The 13,459-nt window shown below is 39.9% G+C and overlaps 1 protein-coding gene across 1 annotated transcript; it reads left to right on the top strand.

The window, feature by feature from the left end:
- Positions 1 to 171: 171 nt before the first annotated feature.
- LOC147162653 (protein LBH) lies at positions 172 to 7,200 on the top strand. The gene is made up of 4 exons (XM_086094292.1): positions 172 to 338; positions 5,349 to 5,406; positions 5,767 to 5,917; positions 6,839 to 7,200. Exons 2-4 carry the CDS (start codon positions 5,350 to 5,352, stop codon positions 6,898 to 6,900), a joined length of 270 nt encoding a protein of 89 aa, XP_085950418.1. The 5' UTR covers positions 172 to 338; position 5,349; the 3' UTR covers positions 6,901 to 7,200.
- The last annotated feature ends 6,259 nt before the right edge of the window (positions 7,201 to 13,459 follow it).

Genomic DNA, 13,459 nt, shown 5'->3' with positions numbered 1-13,459 from the left:
TTTTTACATCTTAAATCCACTCTATCGGTTATCTTAAAACGAGATCGCATATCAAATAGTGTTGGGGGTAAAGGCTGAATGACAGATGACCCAGTGAATTACTGTAGACCATTTTAGCCGCGTTTCCGACAGACCTTAAAGTAGCCGTTGCGCTCCCAACTGCGCATGCGGCCAACACTTTGCTGGGCAACTTGACCGGGAGACTCAGCTGCCTGTCGCCCACAACAGTCCGCATCTTCATCAGAATCCGCACCATCATCATCATCATCATCATCATCATCATCATCGGCAGCAGCAGCAGTGTGATGAAGAGCTTCTTTATCTAGATATACAGACAGGTATGGTGCTTTTTGTTTATTAAAAAAACAAACAAACATTTTAATCTAATTCTATCTGTATTCTATATTTGAATGAAGAAAACAATAAGCAAGAGTAGATTGTTGAAACTTTCTCATTGGAGATGTTGGACATTTAACACTTTTGGTGTTGTGTGTATAAGTGTGGGTGTCTCTTTTTACAGTGAACCACTCTACAGTAATCTCAATCTATTCATAGTGTCAGTAAGCAACGAGGCTACCTGTTGTGAAGAAGCTCAATTATTCATCATCCATCACACACAGTATGAACATTTATTTGGTGCAGTAACAAAAAGGGAACAGGAAATGACATTAAAATACCACAAAGCTGCATGGTGTGTGCGTGTAGACAGGAAATACATTTGGACATCCTTAAACTCTTAGTAAGAACTTATTAATTTAATGTTTTATTTGTATTTTTACCCATTTATATTGGTGATAAATTATGGACATTCTCATCTGGAAGTGGCAAAGATCAGAAATGAAATGCTTTAATTTGACAATGCAAATAAAAATGTTGAAACCACAAAATAATCTTTTTATTCCTCAGCAATCTATGCTTTGACGTAATATTACATGATGAAAATTGTTATTGTGTATAGTTGGCTCATGATAGGAACACCCTGCATCTTATGTCAATTTACAGTTGTTCTCATTTTCATCTTATTTGCTCCTAACTGAATTCTTGTGGTTGAGTCTCGTGACTCTCATAGCAACATGTAAAGTGATCGATCGTTTTAGGAATGAATACTTTACTGTATCGGAGTGTATTTGCAAATTATGTTATTTCTATATTATCTACTGTTGCGCGCAAGTGGGTTCTAATATGGTGAGTAGGATACGTTGCCATTTTTCTTATGTACTTATCTTATCTTAGCTTTATTTAGATGACGCTCAAATTTGGCACGTTTGCAAAAGTACCAGACATAAATAGTTCATATCAAGGTTTTGCCGACAATCACAGTTGGGTATATTACCTCGAGTTTAAAGGTGACTGATGGCTCGGTTCACATTCAAATCAAATGCAAAAGTGATTCTCTTTTATGTAAGCAGGAAGCGACTTAATGACATTTACAATGAAACGTAGGACAAACTGTAAAAAAAATTAAATAAATAAAAAAATCTATTTAGGAAAGTGCAACAAACGACAAGGAACACAGGAACCGTTTGAACATTTATTATACTATAAAAACACCAATGGCTCTAATAATTGATATTACAAATTCAATCTTTTCGTTTTTGGAAAGTTCAACAATAATAGTTTGTCTTCTTTTTCGGAAACAAAGGACATAGATACGTAAATACTAAATAGTCTGAAAAGTCAGATTTATTATGCTATAAAAGCACCAATGTCCTCAATAGTCATGAATAAAACACCTTATTTTGTTTTTGTTTTTAGGAAAGTGCAACATCAATAGTTTGTCTTCATTTTAGGAAGCAACGGCTATAGACAAGTGCAACTGTTTCACAGGTGAAGTAGCAAACCAATACCCTTAAATGACAATAAAGTACAAAGTAAAACTGCATTCTCACTCACACAATTCATTGATTGTGTTTTTTCGTCTGCATTTGCAGTTTGCCTGCATTCCATAACATTTAATACTGTTTGTAAATGCCAAAACTCGAGGTTAATGACTTAATGGCGTTTTGCTAAGTGCTTGCTTGTGCGCATTTTTGTTTGACCAGGTGCGAGGTCAGGCCAGTTTGTGCTAGCGTGTTATTTAGGTTAGCTAATACTTTTGATAAGCCTCAGGTGAAGGTGGTTCGTTTGTGTTGAATAATTTCACTGAAGACAGTCGTTTATGTAACATGGGTCATGAGTGCGTACATGCTACATGCATTGTGCCTTATGGTCCTCTCTGTTGTAAGTACCTTATAGTTTTGTCATCAAATTACAAACCCCTAGTCGTAGCATCAATCATTTGATTTGATTTGATTTTGGCAATTCATGGGTCGATTCCTATTCCAAGTGAAGAGAGGTTGCTTCACTGTACATGCAGTCGGACTGTGCGCGAATCGGTGACTCAAGTTGAGTAGCGAATTGGCCGTTAAAAAAACGAATGCCGAATGTCGCGTTAATTGTCACAGAGGAATGTCCAGTTGGCCACACACACACTCATGTCTATGTGTGACGTTGAATGTGAGAGGAGCGCATGCAATGTGTGAATCCTCGCTACATTTGAGTACAACACACGGAAGTGTTTGCATGTTGTATGCTGCGTCTGAATATTTAGCATTAAATTAACCCTTTCACACCATCACATGGCGGCATATGAAGGGAGTCTGGCCACTTGCATGCTGGTGCGGAGACACAATAGCCTACCCGGGTTAGCTTAGTGCTAACGCTAATTATTAGCAGTAGGTCCACAAGGAGTTGGATTTGAAATTGGTCCAAAATGGATGGATGGATAGGTGTAAGAGCGCCCTGGGTTATCTTAAACTAAAGATTGATGCTGTGTGACCGTATACTCCAATATGAGGCTTGGTAACGTGCTTTGGACAACATATAGTGTAGATAAAGCACTATAAAAGTGTACACCATTTCGAATTATGCTAAAAGTTTTTCTGGATTATGGACTGGTAACGATAGGCTCCAGCGACCCTTGTAAGGACAAGCGGTTAAGAAAATGGATGGATGGACAATTAGTAACCCCTTTGTATTGATTCAGGATTTGGTGGTTAACACTGAAAAAAAAAAACAGCAACCACAAATTTGGGGCACAAGTCCACGTTTCTAAGATGCAGTATTCATAAAAAGGCATGACTGATGCATCATGCTTGGCATTAGAATTTTGATACCCGTGTCTGTGACACATCACGGTGTGAAAGCACTTCTCTGATTCTGGCATCATGTGCGGACCATGTCGGGCCTCGTTCTAACCTCCATAGCCCCCTCTTCTGAAAAGCACACATTTCCTCCGGAGGAACAATAATGGCCTCTGATGAGGGATAAGAGCTGCATTGTGCACAACAACGTGTCCTCTGGTGATTGACGCCACACACGAATACCCCCCCCCCCCCCAAAAAAAAAAAATCAGCTGTGGGCCTCGCACGCTCAAGCAAAGTGCTCCACTCACTCAACTCATCACAGGAATCTCATCTCTCGGTCCCCATGGCAACAGCAGCTGCCGGTCCGTTGCTGACTGATTGTATGAAAAGTGACATAACTTGTTAAGACAGCCGAATGGAAGGCCGGACAGCACATCCAGGTGACTCGGGAGCAGGCACGGGGGCTGGGGGTGGAAGGGGGCTGGGGGTTGAAGGGGGCTGGCTCTTTTGTACTCATGGGCCTCAAACTCTTTTTTTAAATGGACAGGAAAATGAGCCAGGTACTCCATAGATGAAGTTAAAAGAAAACTATTAAATGGGGGAAGTGAAAAAGTAAAATTGCATATTTTAATGCTAATATAATATCCCATTCCCTTTCTTATTTTATATTTATCATTTATTAAATTATAATAAATTGGGCAAATATTTAATAAAATACAAAAAATGTTCATCTCACTATTTTTGTACTTGATGAACATTTGTTTATTTTAATAATGGTCCGATGCGTATTTTATTTCATTATGCATAATTAATTTAAATATAATATATATATTTAAAATATTTAATAAAACAATAAAAATGTAATTTTTTTTATTTTACTAACAAATTTGTCATTTTATGTAAAATTGCTTATTTTTGACAGTAAGATATGCTTATTATTTGATTGTTTATCATTATCACCTTCCATTTTCTTAAACTCATTTGGGTTTCATCGTTTATAATTACAGTATTGTAATTATGATGATTTGGCTAATTATTAATGCAATAATGATAATAAAATACTAATATTTTTAAATTTAATCTAAAAACGTATTTAGTTATATTGTATATGTAAAATTGTTTTAGTAATTTTTCATTTTGTTGATATTTTTGTATTTTCCATAAAAGAGTTCATCTGAGTAATAATAAAAAAATAATAATTAAACGACTAAGTCATTCCAACAAAAAATTACAGCACTGTTAATAATGCAAATGTTCGATGGGCCGATGTCCCCACACGGCCATACTTTGTCCAAACCTGCCCAGTTGGAATCATGTGGTGACCAGCTCGCCCGGCATCTCCATGGCGATGGAGTCCACAAAACGGGTCGTTGATCGGAGCTCGCGCCAAAGGGCCAACAGCTGCCGACTACGCTGGGAAGAAAAGACTCGTTTGTGTGGGAGCTTTGCGGAACATCGAGGGAAGCCCCCACCACCACTTTACGCTCGTCAAAGCTAACCAAAAAGATATGAGTAGCCATATTCAAAACACGCTGTTTGGAGATGCGCACGTTGTGTAACTAAGAGACGGATAAAGGCTGCATTCAGTCTTTGGCGTGTCGGAATAAAAGGCCACCAAGAAAGGCTGAAGCACAACCTTCAAAAATACTCAAAACTCACTGTTCATATCAAGTATATTGATTTTTCTGAGCCCACATCTCTGATTGCTTAAACACAAAAATTGCAGCATCTGAAGCATAACAGAGTTTACTCAAAAGGTTGAGAGCAAGTCAAGTCCAAGACTTTAAGGGTTTGGGACTCAGTCAAGACTTTGAGGAGTTGGGAACAAGCTGAGACAGACTTTGAGAAGTGGAGACTGAGTTGAGACATTTGAGGTCCAATTTAAGACCAATTCAAGACTGAGACGGATGGCTTGAGACCAACTGAAGACCTCTGAGGGGATTAAGCCCAAGTCCAGATCTTTACTTCAATAGCTACTTGAAGGGGTTAAGACAGAGTCAAGACCAAAACTACAGACTGAGTCACTTGAGTCATCAAGTCAGAACCAAGTCAGGTTGAAGGCACACGCACCATAACAGATATTTGAACAAACAAACAAGCCAACAACTGAAATATCTGCATGCTTCTAATGTGCTGTTATCTTTTCCAATGATTCAAAGATTTAAATGAACTAAAGGACTAAATGTTCAGGTCTAATGATCCCGAGGTGTTTGCTTTGTGCAGGATGACCGAGGTGATGAACTCTCTGGAGTCAGGCGCAGTAGTGGGCGACCAGGACTCCGTATCCTTCCAGAAGTGGGTGTGAACGGGGATGTTTATATGCTTTTTCTGCCATCTTAATCCTGAAATCATTGGAACCACGAGTAAAATATAAGATAATCTCACTGCGCTCACTATGAAGCAATGGTGAGTTTTCCAAAAGACACCATGACTTGAAGTTGATCAATTTGAATTGTCCAACCCTACAGAACTGAGATGAGTTCAAGTCAGCATCTCATCAGATGCTACACGAGGTTAGCGGCTTTGCTAATCCAATTTTTACTGCATTGCTGTTCTCTCACATGCGCCGTCACATGTTCTCGCCCTCCCTTACCACATTACCACTGCACCACCCTGCAGCCAACCTTACATAAACTTGCAGATATTCCCAGATTCCCATGAAAGGCATCCAAAGTTGTCCAAGAGGCTTCCTTCCATCGTGGTGGAGCCGACAGATGGGCCGGAAGTGGAGAGCGGCGAGCTGCGGTGGCCACCGGAACCCAGCTCACCAGACGCTCAGGCCAAACCAGTTGGTGAGGAAGACTGCATTCTAACCTCTTGTTGGTGCTAGCTAGGGTATGGAGAGATGATCAAAATAATTCAAAGGATTCAAAGGATGCATGAGACAGAGTGGAGACTATACTTTAAGAAGCAGTTAAGGCCAATACTGAAAGGTTAAGACTAATCGAGACAGAGAGTTTAAGGGTTTTGTATTAATGTAAAACCTTTGTAGAGTAAAGACCAGGACTTCAGAATGAAGACCAAGTCCAAACTTTTGAGGGGTTGAGCTAGAGTCAAGACCAAGATCCAGGCTGGTTGAGACCAAGTCCAAAACAAGCTGAAGGGTTGAGAGCAACTCAAGACCGAGTGAAGGCTTGAATGGGTTTAGAAGACCAAAGACCAAGTCAGGACTAAGAAGAAGATAAGACTACCCCAGCCAAAGACAGGGAGGGGTTGAAAACAAGTTGCGACCAATACTTGAAGATTTGAGACCAATTAAAATGCAAGACTTTGAGGAGTTGATACAAGATCAAGGTTTTAAGAGGTTGACATCTTTGATAGGTTGAGTCTAAGTCTAGACTTTGAGGAATTGAGTAAAGGTCCAAATGTAGGAAGGTTCAGAACAAGTTAAGACCCATTCAAGGGCAAGACTTGAAAGGGTCGAGACCAAATCTTGAGCAAAACATTGAAGGGTTGAGTCATGACCAACATTTGATGAGGTTAAGACCAAGTCATGAGCGAGATATTGAGGGGTTGAGTCAAGTCCAGGGCCAAGGTAAATTCAGACCAAACAAGTCAAGACCAAAAGTACGGTTGTGACCAAGTTCAAAACAAGATTTTAGTCTGAGTCAAGACAAAGACTTTGTTGGAAACTTACCAGGTTCACAAATCACAAACTATCAACTACTTTGGGAGACCATTTTTTTAAATAACCGAGCGTGTTGTCCTTTCAGATGAGGTCCAAACTGGATCTGGTGAAGGGGCTTCAGGTGCGACGGCGCAGACCTCCAACTGATGTCACCTGGCAGAAAAACTAAACCTCCATGTTAACAGTGACTTACTAGTCCATGTGTGGACGCGTGAGACGTCCAATAGAAAAGCACTTAGACAAATCACACAGCTTGAGGTGCCAACTAGGCTTGCAAATGGATAGAACATTTCCGGAATTTGGAAAATATTCCAAATGGAAAATTCCTGGTTTATTCCTTTAAAGTAGTAACATCAGTATCTTGGAAATGTGTGCTTTGTGGAAAACTTTTTTTTGTAATGTGACTCACTAAGGTACAACAAATAAATGAAAGCTAGATAAGAACAATCATGTTTGTCATTTTTAGGCACTCCAATCCTACAGGGGGCAGCGTGATATCTTTAGAGCTTGCTTGTCTACTGCTTTTATCAATAGAGAGGGAAATGCAAATCGCCTTAGTGCCAACTGAGAGTTAGCAGACCTTCAATGGAAGTTTCTGTTCCAAGCTTGGTGAGTTGAGTATTTTTTAAGTTTTTTTTACTTTCTTGACATTTGAAACACACTAAATAACTAGCAAATGTTTGTTTTGCTTTGCTTGGCAACTAGCTATACTACAACGACTACTACTACCACCAGCACTACCACCTATTTCAAGACTACTAGGCTTAGCTGCAGCTACTTCTTCTTGCAGCGCTTCCGAGAACTAACAGGACTACTAAACCTACTACCACAGGCAGTCCAATTACAATACTACTAGCAGTGCTACTGCACTTACAGGAAGCTTGCTAGCAATACTCCTACAATGACCTGCGGACTTGTACGACAGCTACCACAAGCAGCGCTACCAGACTACTACTGCGCTCACTTTTGGATGGCTGCAACACTTGCTACTACTAGACGACTGCAATTTGTCCTTCTTGTACTTGTTCCACTACATAGCGCTACCAATATGTAGTATTACTACTGGTGCTAGTACAAGTAATTGTAGTATTTAGTGCATTTTTTCTTTTTACATGAACTACAGTACTACATAATGTATATGATGTGAGGTGCTGATTGCTTTACTGTTTTTCATATTTAATAGCTGCCATGTTTTAGAGTATTTGATATTTGAAGTATTTTGCTTAGAAAGAAGCTGGCAAAAAAACAGGACGCCATTTTGTTGTTGATTCCTGCAGGTAACATCCTGCATAGTAAAATGATTGTTAAAAAAAATGGATGTTGATATTTGTGGCCTAAGATAAAACGTTTTTACGACTGCAACATTTGTTTCTTTGGACATAAATTATGAATTAAAATGTCATGTCATGGAATTCTAAAATCATTGTCAAGTGAAAGGTCTTTCATGATACATAACATTTATATATTTTAAAGTGAAAGGCATTTCACGATACATATCAATAATAATACAATAATGATTTTTCTTTTTGGAAATCTATTCAAGTCAAATGTCTTTCATGACGCATAGTAACTTAATCATTTTTGTTTTGGGGAGAAAATTTGACTTTGAACATTTGTCTTGCTTTTTTTCTTTTTTCAAATGAATGAATGAAATAAACAGTTGCGGCTTTTGGCTTGTTTACATTTGATTTCTTGAAAATATTCCCTCGGTGCGTTTGCGTGAACTCAAAAGTGTTGTTGAGCTGACAAAGCGCCCACGACGAACAACAAGCACCATCATCATCATCATCATCATCATCATCCTCTCGTGCACGTTGATGAAAGGTCACATTGTGATCTTTCTGAGCAGAGATGGACCGTGCGTTATTTTCTCTCCCTTCCACATCTGTTTCTCTCGCTCTCTCTCTCTCTGGTCATGACCTTTTCCAACTGCAGCTTGGCGAGAAGCGCTTTATTCGGCGCAAGCGGGGTCACTCCTGTGAAGATGAGGGGATGCGGGCACCGCCAATTTCCTTGCAAATGTCACATGTTGGGGGTTTTTTGAAGGAGGAAGAAGAATGTGCCAAAAAGTGAGATGGAAACGGAACAAAATTTGTATCATGGGTGATTAAAATAGAATCTCTTGATTGATTGATTTTTTGGGTCAAAAAATAAATAAATCTAAATTCTGATCTATTTAGTTACCTGCCAATTTTGCAGAAACTGTGAGAAAAAAGCTAGTGACATTTCATTCAGAACCCAGCAAAAGCTGTCAACTTGTTCTAATACCCTGACTTTCACTGGGTTCTGTGTGAAAGGTAAAAATCGCTGGATATGGATACTGCTACAGTTCTAAAACAAATATTTTTACATAGAAACCAGCAAAAGCAAGATATTGACACAGGTCTATATCCTGTTTTCGCTCGGTTCCGTGAGAAAATACCAGAACTACGTTTTTGGCTCTAATACAACAACATTTAAGAAACTCTGGTGAGAGGAGGTAGTGGCTGTTTTACACTGAACTGAGCAAAACTTAGATAGTGATGGAAGTGTTGTGTTAATAATACCAATTTTGTTGATAAAAGTTGTGTGAAAGGAGCTAGTGACAGTTTTACACAGAACCCTACAAAAGCAGGATTTTGACGCAACAGTTGCGCTTTTGCTGAATTCCATGTGAAAAGGCACAGGTGGCAAAATTTGCGGCTCTACTGTTACCGGTTCGGATATACAACGATTTTGCCGGCTCTCTGTGTAAAAGAGGCTCATGATGTCATGTCCTGCCGAAGCAGACAAGAAACAAACACAAGCGGCCTTTTTGTTTCATTGCGTCCCATTCATTAGTGTTGTCCAGCGGCGCGTTTAAAAGTAGCTTTTAACACGGCCGTGTGAGCGGCGCCGCCGAGGTTTGATGAAGATGTCAAAGCGATGATGATGGTGTGAAAGTGCGCCACGCCGCCACTTTCATCTCCGCTTGCCGCCGCCGGCTTCAAAAAACTCTTTCAAGTGTTTGTGTGTTCCGCTCGCCTCCGCCGGCAGCCTTCACTCCACCGAATACTCCTTCAACCCTCCTGTTACTCGGGTTTCTCAGCAATCATGTTCCTGGGTCCGTTTCACCCAAAACATGTTGAATTTAACTGCTCCAAAAGCGGACCAGCATTCATGTTCCTGGGTCAAATTGACCCAGGACATGTTTCAGTTTCCAGAAGTGCCAGAAATGAAAAAAGTGCCCACAAATGTTTTTCAGAACTAATCCCTAATAGTTCCAGGGGTGGGGTCCAAATGACATCATTATTCACGCATTATTCACACATGTTCAGATATGTCCCGACTTATTCTGGATCACCACATGTGCGATTTCATACAAAGTCCATATGTGGGCATAGGGGGTGGGGTCTAAACAGGACATGTTGGGACATGTTCTCAGCCACCGGAAGTATGACGTCATAGGAAGTGCATATTTGGGCATGGTGGCGGGCCGGAAGTATGACATGACAAAGAAACGTGCCCATATTTGAGTAAAAAGGGTGGGGCTGGAACTGAGGGGCGAGACTTAGACCGGAAGTGAATGGGGTAGGACAGGAAGTGACATCACACCTATCAAAACGTTTGACGAGAATTAGATACTAAAACTCTCTTAGGTCCATTTCACCCAGGGCATATTTTCATTCAAACAAAAAGTGTCCGAAATGACAACAAAATCGTACTGCACGCAGTTTCTTTAAGAAGTTTGACCCGAAATGTAAGGGGAGGTTTAACGCCACTATAAACAGTTCAGTCAATATTTAGTGAGTTACTGCTCACAGAAATCTCAATAAATAAAATCTCATTCTCTCTCTATCATCCCTTTTGCATTCATCTCACAGGAACAGCAACATTTCTGGGTCACTTTGACCCAGGGCATCTTAAACAATGTCATTGTGTCATAAAACAGGACAAAAATGTCAATACACATTGCTTCTTTAAGAAGTTTATTGCCGCAAAAAGTACTTGCAACAATGTTTTTAAAATGTAATTTTTTTAAATGGGTCAGTTTGACACTCAGCATGACATGAGGGATAACTCTGTTACTAATCATTGTGAACTAATGTGTTACATTTCACAGAAGATCCCACTCATCATAGTTTTCATCTTATTCTTAAAATAATTCACAATTTTTTTGCACACACACACACACGAATCATTTAAAGAAACATAAGAAAAAAACTTCATTTGACCCACAATACAACCAATAAATCAATTTCTTCGTCAATGTTCCCGATGAAGCGCATAAATAATTGTGTGCCACTTGATTTGCCCGGGCAATCGGGTACACGTTAACACAAGCACAGCAAAACTAACTATAGCCGCGTCCCAGTTAAGAGGCGACGCCAAAGCCTGGCCCCATTTCAAGGCTTCTTCAACAACAACAAAAACGCAGCCTTTTCTTGCAGCATTTTCATGGAGGACAACAAGTTTGATGTTTTGATGAAAGTGTCGGCGCCGGTGCGAACGCTGATGTTTGCGTGGGCGCTGATTGTCGTGATGATGATGTGCAAGATGTCGTCCATCCGCGCAATGATGGTAATGATGTTGATGTGACGATGCGAATTTGGATGTTGATTGTGACGGTGTTGAAGATGAAGAATGGAAATGACGATACAGATGGTGCTTGGATGATGATTTTTTGGGGGGGACGATACAAATGGAGATGCTGATGACAATGATACGGGTGGTGATATTGATGCTGATTCAAATGGTGACGAGGTGTTGATGTTGACGTGATATGGATGCGGTTGCAAATGGTGAGACCAGCACTGATCTCATATTGTTCTTAAGGGATTCTAATTTCGTCTTTCCGAGATGAATATTTCCGCAAAGAGATTTTCCTTCCACCTTAAATGGACTTTATTTAACAGGCATGTCTAATATCTTGGCAGTAGCTTAAGCTAAGTTGGCTATTCTTTCACTCTTCATTTTTAAATAAAAGGGAGTCCTCGAGTTACGGCCGAGTTCCGTTCCTACGCTGGCGATGTAACCCGAATTTCGACATAAGTTGGATTTCACCGTTAAAGTCGGGGTCACCTGTGTGTCACATGACGGTGCCACAGTGACAGATTAGCCGAGACAAGATTTCACAAAATTATTTAATTTTCATCTCGTTTTTGTTCGTTAACTAAAATGTCCATAGATTTTAGTCCAGTTTTTATTAAGTGAAGTACATTTTTGTTTCAGCTTCATTAGTCGACCAAAATGCATACTGATTTAGTCCTGGTTGTTGTTTATTAATGAGGGTTTTAGTCTGTTGAAAAATGTGTGTTGACGAAATGAACACTACTGTGTTGTAATATCTTAAAGCATTAATGCTTCTTGAACAATTTTTCAGACTTTTCAAAATTATTATTATTATTATTTATTTATTTATTTTGAGACAATATACTTCATTAAAAAAAAAATGTTCAGTACATCTTAAAAATTGAAATGGAAACTGGAAACAAATGTCTTTGTTTTAATCTCAAACAAAAACAAAAGGGTCAGCAGCATTATTAAAGATTAAAGATTCAAATGGTTTCAGCTTGACCTTTTATCGGCCGTAAGATTTTGAAAAAAGGCCAAAACCGACATTCGTCAAAATGCCCAATATCCGATGATCGGTCGATCCCTAATTTAAAGTATGTGTATGTTGATGCGAATGGTAACGGCGACGTGTCGATGACAACGGCAATGTGTCACTGATGCCGACGTGACGCCAGCGCATTAAAAATCGCGCGAGGGGCCGTGAGCCGAAGAGGAGGAAGAGGAGGATGAAGAGCACTTAGCATATGGACACCGGCCAGCCAGCCGGTGGGCCGGCCGGGAGCTCCGCCTCTTCCCTGCTTTTGAGTCGGACGCCCACGCTGAGAAGCAAACCGCCAAGCGCGAAGCCCATCACAATATCAAGACATTGTTCAGCTCAACACGAGCACATTGGATTTCACCACATCTACTTATTGTATATCACAATAGGAGTTCATCTTGTCAATGTTTTTGCTTTCCAGCTAACAAATGTGCAAATACAGTGCATATAAAAAGTCTACACACCCCTGTTATAACGGCAGGTTTTCATTATATTAAAAAAAAAATGTGTTCAAGTTAAGTCGTTTCAAAACTTTTCCAACATTACGACGATTCAATTGAAATTTTTCAATAAAACAAATATGGTTGCGCAAGTGTGGACACCCTCTGATAATTGTTATTTGACTGTGTTCAGAATGACCCAATTAGCATTCAAACTCATTTTCAATCCAAGTCAGCACCGAACAGCCACCATGAAGCCAAGTAACTCTGACGAACCGCCCAAAAATGTCAGATGTTCTTTGTTGGCTTTTTCTGACGTTTTTATCATCACATCTTACAGCACAAGCTATGATTAATTCATTAATAGTGAGAGAGAGAAAAAAGTGACAATTTGGTGGCAGAAAATCAATTTAAAGCTACGCCTGAGTAGACCACGTCTAAGTATTGGCACAAGGTAGACCTGATGTTCTAACACGGTTTTGATGAATTTGATTGGGACACACGGATTGTGGACATATTTCAATGATTTCTTTGGGGTGCCTGCTCACCTTGTCTGTTGCCACACTCAATCACGGACGGCTGCGATTATGCATCGTCCTCTTGCGCACAGAGAATGGTGCCATGTCGCCAGGCCAAACTGTGAGTCCGCCGCCTTTCGTGAATAAATATTCAACATGCAAAATGGCGCATGATA

The sequence above is a fragment of the Leptonotus elevatus genome, chromosome 14 (assembly GCF_054856555.1).
Source record: "Leptonotus elevatus isolate MCC_2025b chromosome 14, RoL_Lele_1.0, whole genome shotgun sequence".
In the NCBI taxonomy this organism is placed as follows: Eukaryota; Metazoa; Chordata; class Actinopteri; order Syngnathiformes; family Syngnathidae; genus Leptonotus; species Leptonotus elevatus.
This window is presented reverse-complemented; position numbering and strand designations above follow the sequence as displayed.